This window comes from Prionailurus bengalensis, chromosome C1 (assembly GCF_016509475.1).
Source record: "Prionailurus bengalensis isolate Pbe53 chromosome C1, Fcat_Pben_1.1_paternal_pri, whole genome shotgun sequence".
Lineage (NCBI taxonomy): Eukaryota > Metazoa > Chordata > Mammalia > Carnivora > Felidae > Prionailurus > Prionailurus bengalensis.
Genome location: NC_057345.1, coordinates 183539269 through 183560326, shown reverse-complemented (window position 1 = coordinate 183560326; position 21058 = coordinate 183539269). Strand labels below are relative to the sequence as shown.

General features: G+C 36.9%; 1 protein-coding gene across 4 annotated transcripts in view; it reads left to right on the top strand.

Annotated features, from left to right (window-relative positions):
• The window catches only part of HECW2 (HECT, C2 and WW domain containing E3 ubiquitin protein ligase 2), a 369888-nt gene that overhangs the window by 293528 nt on the left and 55302 nt on the right, over window positions 1-21058 (top strand). For all 4 annotated transcript variants that reach the window (XM_043577368.1, XM_043577366.1, XM_043577367.1 and 1 more), the window contains 4 exons: window positions 740-842; window positions 4955-5051; window positions 13749-13832; window positions 19095-19204. In XM_043577368.1, coding sequence (XP_043433303.1) covers window positions 740-842; window positions 4955-5051; window positions 13749-13832; window positions 19095-19204 — 394 coding nt within the window. The remainder of the gene's footprint in view (window positions 1-739; window positions 843-4954; window positions 5052-13748; window positions 13833-19094; window positions 19205-21058) is intronic.

Genomic DNA, 21058 nt, shown 5'->3' with positions numbered 1-21058 from the left:
GGGGATGCTAAAACAGAAGCTAAAGCAGTGTTAGAGTTTACTGATAAGACTGTTAGTGGGCATTTTTGTTCACCTACTTGTATGTATGAGTTTCTAAATCTATAATAGGTACAATAAATAATTTCGGTTAGGGCAGCCCTATGGTAGCTCTTCCACAGCTGCTGCGATTAGCTGCCTGGTGTGGGAGGTTCAAACCAGAAAGAGCTGTTGTACCGGGTGCTCTAACAGGCATGTAAAATTGCTCCTGAGGAGATACCACACCAACCCTGAAGCCCACACGAAGCTGGCTGCTCTTCAGGCTCTGCTGAGGCAGAGAATTCTCCGACCTGCCTTAGCCAAAAGAAGGTATAACCTGGCACTCGTACCCTCCAGGTTTTCTCTCCAATGTATTGTTCCAGGTTTTTGTTTTGTCAAACCAGAGGTTATTCCCGATGAACAGGTCTGCTGCTGTTCGGCTTCTACAGCCCCAGTAATTGTACTCGTGTGGAACTACCTCGATACCATGTGGTAAATAGTCACTGCCCGGCCCCTCTCGAGGATACGGATGCCTGAACCCTTCCCCTCAGTTCGGCAACTAAAGCAGAGCTTGTGAGAACCCTGTGTCAGCTCCTCACCTGGCATCTGTTCCCATCAGTTGGTACTTAGTAGTCGTCAAGTATTTTGAACAACTAGGCTTGGTGTGCTGATTTAAACCAGTCTCGATCTTGGTGCAAAACATAAACGATGCTTTTGTTTGCAGGTAGGAGAAGATTCTCGACACACAGGACCACCAGTGCTTCCCAGGCCATCGAGTACATTCAATACAGTCAGTAGGCCACAGTACCAGGACATGGTTCCAGTGGGTATGTCATCCCATTCCAGAAACCTTTATCTTTGCTTTTCCTATCAGTGTGAATCATGCATCCTGTGCTGATACTTCTCTATTGGCAGCCTGCTACTTTTGCCCTGTACTGAGAAACGTGCATTATCCCTAAGAGACCAATTTGAATCGCAAAACACTTCTGTCATACAAAATCCTATAGAATGAGATTTTTTATCTTGCTCTACGTTTTCTGAGCAGAGCTATTATATTAGATTGTTGAAATTACTCTTAAGGCAAATATGTTATGTGGTCATTTCACATTAAGCATTGGACAAGCATATATATTAGTATATACATAATGCTCAGGACAGAATTTTTTAAATTTTTTTAATGTTTATTTATTTTTGAGAGAGACAGAGAGAGAGAGAGGGAGAATGAGAGCATGAATGGGGGAGGGGCAGAGAGAGAGGGAGATACAGAATGGGAAGCAGGCTCCAGGCTCTGAGCTGTCAGCACAGAGCCCGACATGGGGCTCGAACCCATGAACTGTAAGATCATGACCTGAGCTGAAGTCGGACGCTTAACCGACTGAGCCATCCAGGTACTCTGGTACAGAATTTAAATGGTGTGTGAGCCTACGGTAGCCTCAGAATAAGAAAGCAATTATGGCACATTCTTAACGTTTTGGTGGAGAGCTATGTAGTTGTAGCAAATACAAGGCAGCAAGAGCCTCCAAAATTATAAAATACAAATAAATGAATGGGGCAAAGAGGCCTAACCAACAACTTGAATTATTATTCACATGATGAGGTTGACGTAGATCGGTTTTCACACCTGGACCCCTAAAGCAGGTGGAGTAGACAGGTAGGTGGTAGGAGGCCATGTCAGCTCCCTGCTTCATCTTAAATTTGAGTAGTTCTCCATTTGTCTGTTTTTACCTTAAAATTTTTACTTCTTTAAGAAAAACTTTAATGTGAAATATAAAGTAATGCCTGTGGCATTACTTAGCTAAAGAAATTTGACAAACACTGGACAGGAAGAAATCTTGGATCAAAGTCTAAGAGTCTGTGTATTGTTATGCTGTTATTAATAGGATACTAAATGCTGCATAGAGAATTTTAAAGTCTTATGAAATTATTGCTAAAAAAGTTATATAGTCTCTGATCTTGAATGGAGTGTAAAACCCAGTGACAAAATTTCAGCTATCAAAGTGTTTTCTCAAAAAAACTATAAAAAGTGTTTTCATTATTTTTGTATGAGGAAACGTGCAGTTAGGTACACTTCAAGTTTGACAATGCGATTCCATGTTAGCAGGTAGTATTTTTTAAATTTTATTCACATTTAACTAAAATTTGTATGCACAGGTGGCCTGATGCATAAAATGTGAACTAGCAAATGTTTAGAGCATTATATTTCTTTTGTTTGATCACTTGTGAGTTTAAGTAAGGCATGTTACTTGATCATATTTATGAGCTGAATCAGAGTCACTGATGTTTGAAAATTCAGATATTCAGTTCTGTGATTTAAATATGTCCATATTTCTGATTAGAAATAGATATAATCAAGATAAATAATCTTAAGTAAACAAATTAGTTTTCTTGACAAAAGAGGTATTAATTATTAGAGCCCTTAATAAATTTTAATTAACTATTTTTAAATTTCTATAGACATTAGCCAGTCTTGACAGAGGTGAATTTTTCTTTTAATTCTATGTACATAGTTGATGATTCCGTTTGTGTTGTAGCTGTTGGTATAGTTGGTTTGGTAAAAAGCTAAGTGTGGCTTAATGGCATTTATTTCCACAGAGAATTTGGGAATGGTTTGTCTTCTACCTTTTGGTAGTAACTGTTGCTGACAACTGTTTTTCTTTTTTTTTTTTAATTGAAGTACAGTTGACATACAATGTTGTATTAGCTTCTAATGTATAGCATGATGATTCCACACTTTGATACGTTACTCAGTGTATATCTGATACAAAATCATTACAGTATTGGTGACTGTGTTCCCTGTGACGTACTTTTCATCCCTGTGACTTACTTATTTTGTAACTGGAACTTTGCCCCTCTTAATGCCTTTCACCGATTTTGTCTATTCCCTCAGTCCCTGCCCTCTGGGAGCCATCAGTTTGTTCTCTGTATCTATGAGTCTGTTTCTGATTTTGTTGTTCATTTGTTTGTTTTTTAGATATCACGTAAAAATGAAATCACACAGTATTTGTCTTTCTGGGTCTGACTTATTTCACTTAGATAATACTCTCTGGGTCCCTTCATTTTGTTGCAAATGGCAAGATTTCATTCTTCTTAATTGTGAAGTAACTTTCTATTATATATGTGTATAATATATATATTATACATGTATAAGATATGTATATATGTATATAAGATATGTACCACATCTTCTTAACTCATTCTTCATTCATCTATCGATGGACACTTAGGTTACTTGCCTATCTTGGCTATTGTAAATAATGCTTCAGTGAACAGAGGGATACATATATTTTTTAGAATTAGTGTTTTTGTTTTCTTCAGGTAAATATACAGTAGTGGAATTACCAGAGCATATGATATTTCTATTTTTAACTCTTTGAGGATCCTCCCTACTGTTTTTCATAATGGCTGCACCAATTTACATTCCCACCAACAGTAAACAAAGGTTCCCTTTTCTCCACATCCTTGCCAACACTTGTTATTTCTTGTCTTTTTGATACTAGTCATTCTAACAGGATGTGAGATGATATCTCACTGTGGTTTTGATTTGTATTTCCCTGATGATTAATGATTTTGAGCATCTGTTCATGTGTCTGTTGACTATCTGTATGTCTTCTTGGGAAAAAGAAGACCTATTCAGGTCCTCTGCCCATTTTTTAATGGGATTATTTGTGCTTGTGTGTTGTTTGTTTGCTTTTGGTGTTGAGTTGAATGAGTTCTTTATATATTTTGGATATTAACTTGTTTTTGATATATGATTTGCAAATATCTTCTCCCATTCAGTATACTGCCTTTTCATTTTATTGATGTTCCCTTTGCTATGCAAAAGCTTTTTAGTTTGATATGGTCTCAATAGTTTATTTCTGTTTTTGTTTTCCTTCCTGAGGAGACATATCAGAAAAATGTTGCTAAGGCCAAGGTCCAAGAGATTACTCGCTAGGTTTTCTTGTAGGAGTTTTATGGTTTAGGTCTTTAATCCATTTTGAGTTCATTTTTATGTATAGCGTAAGAAAGTGGTCCAGTTTCATTCTTTTGCATGTAACTGTCCTGTTTTCGTGGCACCATTTATTGAAGAGACTATCTTTTCCTTATTGTATATTCTTGCTTCCTTTATTGTAGATTAATTAGCCATATAAGCATGAATCTATTTCTGGGCTCTCTATTCTGTCCCTTTGATCTGTGTGTCTATTTTTGTGCCAATAGCCTACTGTTTTAACTATTGTAGCTTTGTAGTTGAGTTTGAAGTCTGGGATTGTGATACCACTAGCTTTGTTGTTCTTTCTCAAGATTGCTTTGGCTATTATGGGTCTTTTGTGGTTCCATACAAATTACAAATTTTAAGATTGTTTGTTCTAGTTCTGTAAAAAATGTTGTTGGTATTTTGATATGGATTGCATTGAATCTGTAGAGTGCTTTGGGGCATATGTACATTTACCAGTGTTAATACTTCCAATCCATGAACATGGTATACCTTTCCATTCATTTGTGGCATCTTTAATTTCTTTTATCAATGTCTTCAGTTTTCAAAGCACTGTTGTATTTGGGCAACTTTTGTTCTGTCTCTTTACCTCTCTGGATGGTTGCTATTTAGTCAGAAGATAGTTTTCCATTTCTAACAATTGCTTATGAGGTTGATTTTGGTAAGCAGTAGCTAAAAACCATCCATATCTAGAATCTTGTTTGTGATCTCATCCTGCAACTTGATAATAAATATGGCTTATGAAATGAGTTTAATTTGTGCTTAAGTCACACCTAATACATCTAAGTCCGATAATCATATAACAGGTAGACACAAATTAAAATTTAAGCATCTGTAGTGGCTTCAAACTATGACTTTGAGTAAAAGGAATATTAACCACAAAAAACAGACTTAAAGTTTGGATTTATGTGCATAAACTTAATAACAGATTTTTAAAGCGTCATCATAATTTTTTTATTTTTTCAGCTTACAATGACAAGATTGTTGCATTTCTGCGCCAACCCAACATCTTTGAAATTCTACAGGAGCGCCAACCTGATCTTACCAGGAATCATTCACTCAGGTAACTGTTGTATTAGTATTTGGTTCAAATTCTGTAAGCCCCAACTATTAAATCATCAGTAATACTGATAATCATCTTGGAAATTCACTCTTTCTTTCTGGCAGTCTGAACAAAGGCATCTTGTACACAAAGACTTTATGTCATCAACAACCAGGTCATTGTAGTACTGGCTTTTCTCTATTAAGTATAAAGATTGAATAAGATTGACTAAAGAACCTAGAACCCTCTTTAAAGAAGAAATATGAAAAAGAAACAAAAATTCATAACCAATAATCCATCCTTGATCTGCAGGTTATAATGAAAATAATAAGACACTAACCTTTTTGTGTGTAGCTTGAGTAAACAAAAGTAACTTAGAGTTTACTGAATTGAGACCTATAAAATCCTAGGCTTGGTATTCACATTTTTTCATAATAAAAACACAGTGGAACCCAAGGAGGGAATCTGATCCCCTCACTGTCCCGTATTACCCTGCATGACCCCTCTATTCTAAATAGCTATTCAATGCATCACACTTAAGTCCAGTTTTACTTTCCTGAATACATGCTGTTCCTGTTCCTGGCAAGTTTTTCTCTTGTGTGTTTGGCAAGAAAAATCTTTCTGATAAAACTCAATGCAAACTACCTCTTCTTGAAGCCTCTCAGCTCCACTGTGAGCTCTTACTCTCAAGATCTAGACTAGTGTTCCTCACCCTTGGTGTGGTAAGCATCAGTGGAGATGGGAAAAGATGTGAGTTTCTGCTGAAAATGTGACATAACTCAAAGCTTATTTGGTTTATATGCTACCTTTACTGGTAGAAATCTGTTTTTGTCCAGTGGTGCCATCTTGGCCCACAGCCGTGATTCTCCAAAACTACTGTATTTAGTTGTATCAAGCTTTTTTCATCAGAATCACCTGGGGAGCTTTGTAAAGTACAAAATGCCAGGTCTTCTCTCCCCTAACTCTTCTCCCTTCTCTGAATTTAACCCCCTATCCTCCTACAACTTGTCCAGAAATTTAATTCAGGAGGTCTGTGGGAGAGCTGAAGCATTTAATATCTTAAAACTTCTCCATATGACTCCAGTGGCACATTCAGGTGTAATAACCTCTGTTCTAGACACTAATTTCATAATTAATTATGTAGTGTATCACATTGTCCTTTATACTATTTTGTTTATGTGACTTTCATGCTGTAATTTGACTTTTCAAATCCTTATGCTTTTTTTTTCAACTAGACTATAAGTTTCTTACAAATATGGATCTTCAACTCATTATTTCTCCTCCTTATTGTTTAAATATCAAGAATATCACTTGGCATATAGTGAATGTAGATAGATAGATACATAGATAGACAGATAGATACACAGATGGGGATAGAGATTTTCTTGTTGATTTGAAAATAAATTGTCAAATATTCTTCTTATTATGTTCTTCGTCTCTCATATCTTTTGTTGAGGTATCATTGATATACAATATTATATTAGCTTCAGAAATACAAAATAATGATTTAATATTTGTATACATTGTAAAATGATCACCACAATAAGCCTAGTTAAGGTCCATCAGCACACATTATTATAGATTTTTTTTCTTATGATGAGAAGTTTTAAGATCTCCTTTTAACAACTTCCCGATATGCATTATAGTATTATTAACTTTAGTTGCCATGCTGTACATTACATCCCTATAACTTACTTATTTTATAAGTAAGTTTGTACCTTATGACCCCCTCTGCCCATTTTGCCCACCCCCCCATCTCCTGTCAGTCTCTTATAGCTTTAAAGATGTCATTAGCTTCCAGAGTTTCTAAAGGCTACATGTAATTTCAAGTATGAGTATAAACATCGCTTACAAACAGAAATCCCAGTTTCACATTAGTTACCATCTAACTCAAGTCTCAGTGCTTTTCCCAACCTGACAAGCATGCTGTTCCCAATCACAAGAAAGTCATAAAAATTAGACGAGCTGTCATTTTGCATATTCGCGTACTATAGCATCTACTCAGTAATCCATGGTCCACTGGAGCATCTTGTGTAAGAAGTTTTAGTTAGCAAAATTGCATAAATAAACTCCTCAGTTGTCTAATGAGAGATCTTAGATTCCGGACCACAAAGCAAAACAAAAAAACAAATCTCTCCTCTTTTGCTAACCACAAAATAAGGAGAGCTCTGTTTTCTTTCTTTCCCACCAGCTCTAGCCCCACTGCATAGACATACTTCTAGTCAGTATCTATTCCTGTCAAAGTACCCCCTCCCAAAAAAAAAAAAAAACAAAAAAAAAAAAAAAAAAAAACAAGAAAGAGGAAGCCCAAGGTTTCTACTTTTACTCTGCTCTCCACATTATTATTTACAGCAGTTTAACATATCTTTACATTTCCACCATGGGAGATGTCAGATGATTTAATCTACCTGAACAGCACATCTAACAGCATCGTTGTCTCCAGTGATTTGACAGAACCTTAATAGACCCTAACAGAGGGAAAACTGCTGGGCCCCAGTTGGTATCTTTCAGTTTTGTTTTTGTCTTTCTTTCTGCTTTTCAAAGTCTTAAGAGTCTCTAATCTCCTAAAGATCGGCAAGGATTTTTCTTTTTTAGTGACACCTAGGGTCTTCAGCTGAGCCCATTCTTCTAACGTAGCTCTCACACGGTGATTTAATGGCAAGAAGTTATTTGATAGGTTTTGAGATAAGTTTCCACTTTATTCCAAAGTACTTACAAGTTTCTACTTACGCTTTCTGAAACTATTTACAGAATCTGATCATAAAAAGCTTATGCTGTCATGACAAGTAGAAGGAAGCAGGGACATAAATCAATGAGATAATGCTGTTCCTCTTAGAGTGTGTGTCATGGTGCACTTTTATTTTCTGAAAAGTTTGTGGTAGTTAAGCATCCTGCTTATCACAACAACATAATGGGGAAGTTCGTATATCTAAGAGAACATTCTGCTTTTATAGTGAAAAACTGCATTGTAAGATGTATTCCCACAAACGCAGGGGTGGGGAAACAGTTGGGGCTCTTTAATCTCGTATTTCAGTGATATCTTTAATAAAAGATTTATGCATGGGATAGAGCCACTGTGTAATTGTGTGTCAAAGGTAACAGTGGGCCTTATATTCATATTCCAAGCGAGGCTTCCCCATACCAGCATCCTTCTGTGTGTATGCTTCCTCATCTGTGGCACAGCCGCTTAAAGGAAATATCCCTTCTTATGCTCTCCATGAGTATAATAAGGAAAAGTGCTAGCTGGAGGGAGAGTCAAACGGATACACCTATTTACTTTGTGTTTTTATGTTTGCTCGTGATTCCTCCTAAACCAGAGAATGGCCAGCAGTTTATTTAGTTTGTATCCATGTGTAGTTTCCTCTTCCTTGAGACTGCCCTTGCATATCTGTGACCGTAGAAAGGCTATGGTTTTCTATGCAATGGGATATGGCTTTAGCTTTCAACTACTGTATTTAAGTCACTGCTCCCTCTAACTTTATCTGTCATGCAAATGTGATGCTACCAACTTTTCCTCTCCTTTTTTTTTTTTATTTCCTCAGAAAAGATTTATTTCCTTGGCTAGAAAACGCAACATCCATAAGTCAGTACCACCTCCTTCAAGTGGGCACTGTCCTCCACGGATTGCCATATCCTACTAGGGGCTCTCATTAGAAGACAGTATTCATGCTAAGAAGCTTTTTATATGTGTGACATTAAAATAAAAGTCAAAATAATATGTTCTGATATTTTATTTGGAGACAAATATATTCATTTAAAAAAGAACCTTTTAATGATATTTTATTAGTGAATATACTGAATACAAATTCAATAAAATTTTTGGTATTGGTATTTGTACAACACTACATTATGAGCAAGGATCTATGTGTCATAAAACCGAATTAAGAGTTGAGAATAATCACTCTTGTGTGGTTATGAGGTCTAGCCAGTAAATCTACTCCCTGCTGGTCTAGCTTTCCCCAGGTATAGGGATAATTATTTTGGGTTTCAGGTTGATTCTGTTTCTATTTGTGAGAATCATGTGACCATAACAGACCTACATTTCCAAATCTTATGGGAAGTAGAAATAAACATTGATCTTTCTACTATGTGGCTCTATCCTTCAAGTCAGACCATGTCCTGTGACTATAGTAAAGGGTATGAACAATCAATCAAATAGTCGATGCTAATTCTCCTTTCTTGGCATTACACCATTAGAGAAATCATGGGATTTCTCTAAAATTGCCCTCAGGCAGTGTTTTTAGACCATGTATTTTTGAAGGTGTTACTGAATGGTATGTGGGTACAGAGTCTGCAGTCCAGAGAGTTTTTGTGGTTTCGAGGCATTGCTGCTTCTGATTGTTTCTAGTCACGTGCCCTTCTTTAACTTCACCAAAAATGTTGGTTGGTTTCAATGAGAGTATGTTCTGTGGGAATTCCGGTCTTGAGACTATGTTTCATTGTCCTCAAATGATCTTCTGCTAGCGTTGATCTTCTGGGGTGATTCTGTGCACTTGAGGAAGTGGTTACAAAGGTCTAACTGAGAGACAGCAACAACTAGCAAGCTTTTCCTGTGTTGTCTCTGTACAGTTTAGTATCTTGTTAGAACAGTCATAAATGTTCGTATTAAAAGATTGCCTCTTTATCCACCTTTGCACTTCCCTCGCGGTGGGGGGGGGGGGGTGTTTGTTTTAGCAAACAATCTGATGTCAGCTCTCTGCTTCTCTTTTTCTGCGCCACAACAAAAAATGATAGTTTATTTCAGACACTGAGTGGAGTCAGAGAAATTTGTTAGGAGCCGACTCTGTTATAATCTTGTGCCCGGTTGTGTTTTACTGAGCATTCCTTATGTGCATAGCACAATGCTAGGTACTTGGGGAACATGAAAATAAAGGAGGAACGGCTTTTACTTTGAAGAAATTCATGTTTCAGGGCGCCTGAGTGGCTTAGTCAGTTAAGCGTCCAACTCTTGATTTCGGCTCAGGTCACGATCCCACCGTCAAGGGACTAAGCCCCAGGCACTGACAGCGCGGACCCTGCTTAGGGTTCTCTCCCTCCCTCTCCTACTGCCCCTCCCCCCAACTCACACTCTCTCCCCCTCCTCTCTCTCTTTCTCAAAAAACCCCCTCATGTTTCAAAAGGAATTTATGTTGTAAGTGAATGGCCGGCCCAGTGAGAAAGTACACTGGAGGGCGTGCTGGAACGTATTCTAAAGGACACACAGAGAGAAACATACCCATGCAGAGAGGATCAGATAGAAAGTGTTATTTGAGTATTATCTTAATCCTCATTAGGAACCACGAAAATTGAATAGGATTTCTTCATTAGAATGAATGCAGTGAAGATAGGAATTAAAAGGACTGCGACAGATTCCTTCTAACTCTGTAAATTGATAAAATAAACTCGAATAAATATAGTAATATAGCTCTCAAATGTCCTTCTAATCAGAGTCATATGTATCTTTAATAATACTGCTCAAGCTTGTTATGTTTATTTTAGTCACTGAGTGGACTCATGGAAAATTGTTAGGAGCCAAAACTGTTATTTTCCATTCTAAAAGGAAAAATATTGCAGATCTACAATGTTGACTTTAATCCCTTTTATTTTAGTGAAATGTAAGTGTGCACAAATATAAAATATGCAAACACTTCTTACAACTTCTATGAACTATAAAACCAAAAGACATATCAATTAAGGAAAAACTGTAAAAAAAAACATTTAATTGAATCATATTAATGTGAGATTTTGTTGTTCAGAATCCAAATTACCAATATTGAGATCGTGGTCAGTGGAAAGATACATTTGTGCTTTTTGTTTCACTTGTGTTTGACTTGATTCTTTCCATTTTGTATCTAATGGTTCACCAAGCGCATCTGTGGCAATATTGTGGCCATCATTTTTCTAAATCAATAGCTTATTTTTGTCTACTAATTTACCTACCAATTTTATTTTTACCTACTAACTCATTGTTTTGATGAGCCAATTCATTTAATACCCCCCACTACAATAGTAAAGAAAAAAATATTTTTAAATGCACCCTGTGATGATTCTACCACTACTTTTCTATTTGTAAAAAACTATTGTAAAACTTGTTCTCATAATAAACTGTGACATCTTTAAGGCTTTAGTTAACCTAAATGCATAATTTACTTTCAAAATCAGGGGCACGTGGGTGGCTCAGGCAGCTAAGCATCCGACTTCGGCATAGGTCACGATCTCACCATTCATGAGTTTGAGCCCCACATTGGGCTCAATGCTGACAGCTCAGAGCCTGGAGCCTGCTTCAAATTCTGTGTCTCCCTGTCTCTCTCTGCCCCTCTCCCGCTTGCACTCTGTGCCTCTCTCTCTCAAAAATGAGTAAAAGCATTAAAAAAAATTTCAAATCCATTTATTTTGTTATCTCTTTAGCCTATAGCAATTTATATATATACATAACCTTGCCCCAGTTCATCAGTGTCAGTATGCAAATTAATACTGCAAAAGAAAAGCTTTGCCTTTTTAATTGGTAAGAGAATTGTGTGTGTGTGGTAGATGGGGACTGCTCCTACCACACTTATCATCCAAGGCCCTGCCCACCTCATGGCCTGCTCACCAACACTTTCCTCTCTGATCTTGGAGCAACAACTGTCTTGTCATTGCAAACAGGAGAACTGAAGTCAAATGGCAGTATTCAGTCGTAAGTGTCATTCAGATTATCCAAAACGTGCCTGCCTAAATAGTAGCAGTTTTGATCCTCAATGTGAAAACGTGGAATTTTTTAATTCCCCCAGAATTTGAGATGATGTCTATAGATTTCTAGCAGACAGTGATGCCAGTTTGAGAAATACCGGTATGGAATATCAGGCAAATACCTAATAACCAAGATGTAGTTCCCGTTTGTTTTTGTTTTTCTTAGAAAAGGTTGGCGACGTTTCTGAGGCTATCTGCCGACCTTCTCTTCCTCGGCCTTCATGTGCTTTCTTGACGTTCAGTGAACCAGTGCCCTCTTTGTTTTTATGTGAAAGGACTTTATGGGATAAGGGTGGGTATAAGGCCTAAACAGAATCCAGTGAAGGGAATGGCCCTATTCTATTTAAATATTTTCATATAATACTAGAATTGGCTTTCTCTCTTCCAGTGCTCCATGAACTCTTTGAGGAAGGAACTAGGTCTCCGACCCTATTGGATACCTAGTGTGTGATAACCAGGCCCAGCACGCAGTAGACCCTCAGAAAAGCGAAAGAATGAATGTTAGTATAAGAAGGTCCTTAGTGGCACAGTGTGCACCAGATGACAGACAGCCCCAGTGTCGTGTTCCTGAAAGCATATGACTCTTGGCTGGTCAGTGCCATAAATTAGCTGGACTGGTAGAAAACTAGCCTCAGCTTGCCTCTGGTATGTTCTGGCTTAAAGAATCAGACCCGTTGCCTTCACTGTCTAATAGTATCTGAAAAGTGATGAAAAGTTTCCCAATTGGCGTATTTCCTCCGGTGTCTTTCCCTTTCATCACTCTATCATCCATGTGACTCAGGAAGCTGTGATCTTTTCCTTGTTCCCAGGAAGCCACAGTGCACATCACTCACCTTGCTCTGTGTAGCTCCAGTTAAAGAAGTGGAAGGAGAGTGTGCACCCTGTTTGTTTTCTCGTTTGTTTGTTTGCCTGATCCATTGTGATGACGGGCTAAGGAGATAAACTGTGGACTTATTGGAGATAGCTTTTGATTGTTCAGGATCAAAGTATGTTCTTACTGACCCTTATAAGAATATTTCTTGGATTAAGTTATTGTTCATTTTTCTCCAAGACAGCTTTTCTCCAATGTAGCTTTTTTTCTTTATCTTATGCAAATTAATACGGTGTGCTTTACAATAGTATCATGTAAATGAAGGGAAGCAACAGGAAAATTTGTATTAAAATTTTATTCATATAAAGAATTGAAGATAGTAGCATATGGTGACTCATCAAAAAGAAAAACATGCCATTTTTACATAATATGTAATAAAATAATGGCAGAAATAGCTCACATTGTCATGTTTGATATGTGTAAGTATATACACATTTGCACAGGTATACACATAATCTGTTCCACCAACTATAGTAACTAAAAGTGTCTTGGATTTTTCGGTTATTTTAAAGAGCCATATGCCTTTATATTGAATATATAATAAATAGATACTATCTGTCTCCAAGTAAGAATGTGCTCATCACACATAATTTAGAGGTATACCCCCAGGAAAATAGATGAATATCCCTACACACACGCGCGCGCTTTTCGGAATAACAGGGAATTACCCTGAATAATCTAGACAGTTGCTCAGATTCAAGCCCACAGCAGGCTTTAACTCAAAGCAAAGACTGGGTTGGATGGTACCACTACCTCTAATAGTACATGGGCAGCAAAATGAATGAAAGCAATAAAGGAAGCTTTTCCAGCATTAGGACGTGGTGATGTTGATGCTCATTGGGTCCTCCTTGAAAGCAAGGACGATGTCTCTCTTGGATGTGGATTCCCATATTATGCATTAGATACCACATGATAGATACTGTATATATAAATGTTTTATATATATAATACTTATATATATGTTTACATAACATATAACATAAATATTTGTATATGTTTGTATAACACTGTGTGTGTGTGTGTGTGTGTGTGTGTGTGTGTGTGCATTGTGGCTACTATTTTTAAATGGTACCTAAGTCACTCAGTTTTGTTTCAAAAGCCTACCACATATGTTTTGAGCTGTTTCTTTGCTTGCATAGGGAGAAGATCCAATTTATCCGAACTGAAGGGACCCCAGGATTGGTGCGTCTTTCAAGTGATGCAGACCTTGTCATGTTGCTGAGGTAGGTAACCAGCTTTTGAAGTAGAAAGTCTTTCTGTCATCAGATACTATGGAGCATTTTAGAAAATAATATGCCAATATTTGTAGCCTAAGAATGTCTCCATTATTTTCAAAGACTTGTGGAATACTCATGTTGAAAACGTAGCATGCTGGTTTAGTGATAATTCATTTCAGATTGCATTTCTTATCCTAAGATCTGTTTGATATATATTCTTTTACCCTGGTGATAAATGAGGTGGTGCTGGAGAAGGGCAAGGTTAGTAGAGGCCGATGGATAAAATGTCCACTCACAGAATGGAACAGAAGGGCATACAGGGCTTTACCCCTTTGGAGTAGAAGAGAGGCTGAATTTATATTTTCTTTCAATTTTTTTTTTCCCTCAAAGTATGCTTTTCTCCTTTTTCTGATTTGTCCTGATTTTTTAAAGTGATTTTGAGAGTTTAGGTTTTGGAAGTTAGATCAGAAAGTTGCAATTTGGTGACTGGTACTCACTGCCAACTTGATGGCCCTTCAAAAAATTAACCAATTGTGGGGCTCCTGGGTGGCTCAGTCGGTTAAGCGCCCGACTTCAGCTCAGGCCATGATCTCCCGGTCCATGAGTTCGAGCCCCACGTCGGGCCCTGTGCTGACAGCTCGGAGCCTGGAGCCTGTTTCGGATTCTGTGTCTCCCTCTCTCTCTGACCCTCCCCCATTCATGCTCTGTCTCTCTCTGTCTCAAAAATAAATAAACGTTAAAAAAAATAAAAATTAACCAATCGTATTTTCTTTCCTGATGGTTAGATCAGCTTTGGTTTTAAATTTTAGAGAGTTTAGAAGGGAAACTGGCAAGTTTTCATAAGAGTTTTCATTTTTAATATTATCCCACAAATGTAGGAGGCTAGAGTAAAATAACACCTTGCTCTACCCAATAGTCGAGACACTCACCACTGTAACTTCCAAAGAATTAAAGGGAAAATCATGCTGAACCAACCACACAGTGTTTTATTTATCCCAAAGTGCCAACTAACGATCTCATTTGTGATATTCATGATGATCTACACCCTAACCATTTCTAACTGCCTACGTGGTAGTTGCCCTATTTGTAAAACTGAAGTCAAAAAATTGTTCTCCTTTACTGGATAGATGGAGCATAATTCAAATCATGTCCCCCAGAGACTTCACCTTACCTGATTCTCAACAAGACCTGTTGGGAGGCAGGGTCGCTTCTCAGTCTGAGAGATGACTGTGACTCTGCCGGAACGAGCTAGTTCTGAAAACAGACTGTTGGTCAATTAGTATGTGGCATGATGTTTCTACCATAGTTTAGTTGGTGATAAAATAGTTTTGTTACAAAATTCTGACTAGGATATGACACTCTCGCTTCATTCTAGACATCTAAAGCTTTTAATTTACGCTAAAGAATTCTGCTTTTGGAATTAGTAGAAACAAAAATGATTACAAAACAGAAATCATGATTATTACTCACCTTGTCTTAGTTAAATAATCTTTAGATGGTATAGTCCTAAATATTTTAAGTTACAATATAGCTTAGAATATTTGTACTTTAATAAACACTGCTGTTTGCATGAGTTTCTATGTGTTATGTGGTTGAATTTTAAAATATTTGAAAACTGATGTACATTTATGTTTTATGTATGTTTATGTGTATGTATATATCTACATACACACACACGTATATACATACATATATAAACACATATTAAGAGCAAGGCTACACTTTCCCCTATTTGGAAAATAAGCATGTTCTTTGAAGTTAATGGGTCTTTGGAGAAGCATGAGAAATTCACTTATTAAATAATTGTTCTATAATTATTACATGCAAATGATGTTATTCAATTCTAGAGTTATTTCATTTAGATGATCAAATGTAATTTATTATTTTAATAATTGTACAAATGGTGACACAATTATCACATGTGTCTACTTAAATAATGTTTAATAGTTACTAAAACATATTCAGATATCCTCAGTTCTTTATTTTTCATTTTACTTTGGAGTTTGAGTAGTTTGAATCAGTGACTATAAACTCCAGCAATGGGCTAGTTGCACATGTAGTGAAAGACTCTGTGTCTATTTTTGTATTGTGTCTATTTCTTAAAAAGGACAATCACTCCTCGTACAAATGGACTTGATTATCGGCAAGCCGCAGTGTAGACATGCTGTAGTTCTAGGAAATTATTCAATTCAAAATAAGCCCATGTAAGGTTATTTTCCAAAATAGCTGTTCTAAAACTCAGGAATTTGTAAACGACCTTGCTGCATTTGTTAGTGATTATTCTATTTCATATATTCTTTCATTCACTCAACTCTTATAAAAAATGTACCTCTATCAGATTGATAAATTTAGCTGCATTAGAATTTTAAATTTTATATAATGAAGGGTACCATATATAAGGCATAATGAAAGGTAACACCCTGGAAGAATATATTCACAACACATAAAACAAAGATATTATGAATGCACAAAGAGTGTCTTTAAATCAATTTAGAAGAAAAGAGCCCAAGAGAAAAATGGGCAGAGGGTATACAAAGGCATGTCATAAAATTGAAGTAAGAATAGCCAGTAAACTTACAGAAAGATGCTAGCAATCATAAAATGCAATTTCCAGTAATGAAATAGTATTTCACACCATCGGATTAAAAAAAATCAAAAAGTGGGATAATATATAAGATGAGATTTAGGGACTCTACTACTGTCTGGACTTGGTGGGATTACAATTTCTGCAACTTTTTCAGAGTACAATTTGACAATGCCTTGTATAGTTAAAAAGGCATACGTGTTATGACAGAGCAATTCTGTTCTTAGATACATACCATATTTATACTAAGAAATTCTTCCAGGTTCATGGGGCAAGAAACACAGGATCCTCATTGCACCGTTACTGATAAAAGCACAAAGTTGAAAAAAGTTAAATGTTTGTTAAAAGAGACAGGTAAAGAAATTGATTTGTTCATAGAATGGACTCCTGCATAGCAGGTAAAAGTCATAAACTAGATACTTATGTGTCGACATAAGTTCAAGAATGTTACATACTTACATAGCCCTTATGTAGTTTTTTAGCAGTGCATAAGGCAAAACTATATTCATCTATGGATATATGTTATAAATATAAAACTATGGAAGGAGGATACCTTGTTAAAGTCCTGATAGAGGAGGACAAGAGGGGCTTCACTTACACACTGTACACATACAGATTATACATGCATATACATATAAGTATGCATGTGTGTTTGTCTGAAGCAAAAATAATAGTGATAACATTTGTGAATCCTGGATGATATCTCTCAAGTGTTTTTATATTACTCTCTATCTCTTATGTATTAAATTTTTCTAATAAAAATATTTCTCTCAATATAAAAGATATCAAAGTACTGATTATATTTAAAGGAAATGATAAATGTCATGGAGCAAAAGGACACAGGTATAGGTATCCGAGTAGAGTGTGCTAATTCTTGCTCTTCAGTTAATCTAGTTATAGGTTTACCGACCTTTGTGGGATCAACTGTTACATGGGACTTTGCCTTCAATTAATTTTAAATTCACATTATTTCAATGGTCATTGATTTATTGACAAAGAAAAGGACCTTCTCGGGGCTCAATTTGGTATTATACGTATGATTAATTCCTGCTTCTGTTTCCAAAACTTTTGACTTTCGTAGTTTAAAAGTGGAAAGATGGCTTTAAAAAATAATATCATGTCTAAAAATTTGCTACAGCAGCGTGGCAGACGTGTGCATGTGAATGAAGAACCAGCACAAGAATCATCAAGTTGTTATTGCGTTGCTATAACCCCGGATTTCTCAGCCTCAAAAGTATTGCCATTTTGGTCTGGATACACCTTTGTTGCAAGGAACTATTCTGTGTTTTACAAGATGTTTATCAGCATGCTGGCCTCTGCCCACTAGATACCAAAAGCATACCCTTTCCCAATTATGACAACCAAACATGTCCTCCGACATTGCCCAAAGCCCCCAAATGCTATGAGAGGAGTGCAAAACTGCCTCAGTTGAGAACCAGTGCTTATAACCCTTGAGAGTCTTTTCCTTAATCTCTGAGTGATTCAACTGCTGCTCCTTTTTTTCTGAGTGTTTTCTGAAAACAGGTAACAGGTTTCTAGATTTGGCCAAGTGGGAGGAAAACCTGCTTCTACCTCTTAATTAAAAAACACCAGGCTCTTACTTTTATTATTATTTTAATTCTACTTCATCAACTGTCAAAAGCTTAGTGCAGTTGGTAGTATTTTTATCAGAATATTTAATGAAAAGTCTGTCATTCTAAGATCTCATGTCCCTGATTAGTATCTTTTGGGAGAGTCCTAGAAAGAAAAATTTCAATAGGGAGACAAAAGACACTGGACTGAATAATCTAAAATCAAAATCCTCACATTTAAAAAACATTGTGAAGCCCGAGTAAATAAGGGAGCTAGTTATTTAGGAGTTGTAATTATTTAGGAGGTGTTTTGTTTTGTTTGGCTTTTAATTGTCCAGTTAAATCCTGAGCCCTTTGCACATTGAGACCCTGTTGTATATTTTTTAGAATGGAGGTAGAGAATATATTTTGAGCTTCTGTTATGAGTTCTCAATAAACATTGTCTGCTGTGTTTGAGTCTTATTCTTAAATCTAAAAACCTAGGTACTGTGATCAAGCAAACATGGAAATTCAGACTCACATATTAAAGTGGCAAAATAGAAATCTAGGGGAACAACAAATAGTTGTTCTAGGAAAAGACAAACACTATATGATTTTACTCGTATATGGAATTTAAGAAACAAAACAGATGAACATAGGGGGAAAAAAGAGAGGCAAACTGGAAAACAGACTCTTAACTATAGAGAACAAACTGAGGGTTGCTGGAGGGAGGTGGGCGGGGATGGGCCAAATAGGTGATGGGGATTAAGGGTACTTGTTATGATGGGCACTGGGTATTACATGTAAGTGATGAATCACTAAATTCTACACCTGAAACAAATATTGCACTGCATGGTAACTAACTAGAATTTAAATAAAAACTTGAAAAAAAGGAAAAAAAAAATCTTGTTGTCCAAAGTTGGTAGGAAAATAGGCAAATAATCACAGGTTTCTACAGAAGTTGCAACAGACGGCTTTTTGTCCCAAGAATTACCTACAGGAGGAGGACAAGCGCTCCCTCTGGAATGTGAACTGGACCTCAGAGTGAGAAATTGACTGTCTTACTCATGTGGAATGAGGCTTCTCCCCACCTATTTGGCTAAAGTATGCATTTTGTTTCTTGTCTTTCCCCAGTTTATTTGAAGAAGAGATAATGTCTTATGTGCCTCCACATGCCTTACTTCACCCCAGCTACTGTCAGTCCCCACGTGGCTCCCCCGTGTCCTCTCCCCAGAACTCGCCAGGTGAGTCCCACCTGCTGCTCACGGTGAATCCTCTGAGAAGTGTACCCTAAAGTCAGACCTTCTGCCCTTTGTAAAGGACAGTAAGGGAACACTTTGGGCGTATCTTTAGTGTTAGCACAAATGCACATTGTGTGCCACGGCTTGTTTCCATGGCAATTCATTTTGACAGGAAAATAATGACATTCCGAAATAGGAGGATAAATGTTAGCAGTATGATATACTCAGATACAGGATTTACTTTTCATTATATCATGTAGTGCCTAATATATATTGGAACGTATCAGGACACAAAGTGTTATGTTAGCTTTGGGATTTAAAACGTCCTAGTTAGAAATCTTATTCTAATAAAAAAGAAATCTCTACTTTCAAGAAATAATACAGGATTAAAATTAGTTGAATGGACTTGGATAGTTTTTTCCTGCAATAATCACTAACTGCATTAGTTAGGAAGACTAGAGACACATTGGTAGATAGAACATATTGCTAGAGAAAATAAACTAAAATTTTTATAAAATTTTTAAGTTTATTTACTTTGAGAGAGAGAGCGCACACACAAGCAGGGGAGGGGCAGAAAAAGATCATGACCTGAGCCGAGATCAAGAGTCAGAAGCTTAACCAACTGAGCCATCCAGGCTCCCAACAAACTAAAATTTTTAAGTTCAGATTCTTTTTTGAAAGAGGTATGGTATGAATTAAGCAGTAAATGGATGTATGGATGAATGGATGGTAGAAAATGTAGTTTAGGAAATGAGTTTTTTAAAGGAAAGTAGTCATCATGTTGACAGAACATCAGCTGTATTTATTTTTATTATAGGCCATGTATTGTTTACACTTTAATAGCTATCAGAATTTAAAACTATTTTAATAGAAATACAACCTCCATATGTGTCCCTAGAAGCTACTCTATGGTCTTTGATATATGACATGTTTTCATAAATCCTATGATAATGAAGCTACTGCCTAATTGAATACCACAAACAGGAAAAGGTCTATTAATTTGTTCTTTAACACAGATTTATTGAGCATCCAACTATGATCCAAGCAAGGAATTAGACTCTGGTGCTACAAAGATGAATAATACCATCTCAGCCTTTGAAGGATTGGTGGTGGGGTACTGAGTCCACAAATAACTCTGTAAAGCCCTGTGGTTAGCTCTGTAATGAAGAGAAGTTTGGGAACACAGATATGGGAACGGTTTTTTCCTTCAAGACTGGGAGCGGGTGTTTGGGGAAAGATGAAGACAACAGGTATGAGCAAGCCTTGAAGGGTGATGAAGGCGAGCCAAAGGAAGGAAGGTGTTCTGGGTGAATGAGGAGCGTAAGCTGAGTCTCAGAAGCATGGAAGTAGTTTAAGCCAATTAACAGATACAAGTAAGAGCAAGTTCTCAAAGCTCAGGTTGGAAAGATAGGCCAGGGCTAGTTGGTCATTGAAGCTTTATTTTGTAGTCCATATGGAGCAACTGAAAATTTATAAACAGAGGAATATCCTGTTATACAAAGATCAGTTTGGTAGCAATTTGGAGGCTGGATTAGAAGACAAGAGAATGGTGGGGCGCCTGGGTGGCTCAGTCGGTTAAGCATCTGACTTCAGCTCCAGTCATGATCTCATGGCTTGTGGATTTGAGACCCGTGTCGGGCTCTGTGCTGACAGCTCAGTGCCTGGAGCCCGCTTCAGATTCTGTCTCCCTCTCTCTCTGCCCCTCCTCTGCTTACGCTCTGTCTCTCTCTCAAAAAATAGATAGATAAACAAACAAACATTTAAAAGAAAACAAGAGAATGGAGTCTAAGAAACCACTTGGGAGGCTGTTGCATTAACCCGGGTGACCTGCTAAAGGGCTGGATTAGAGGTGATGGA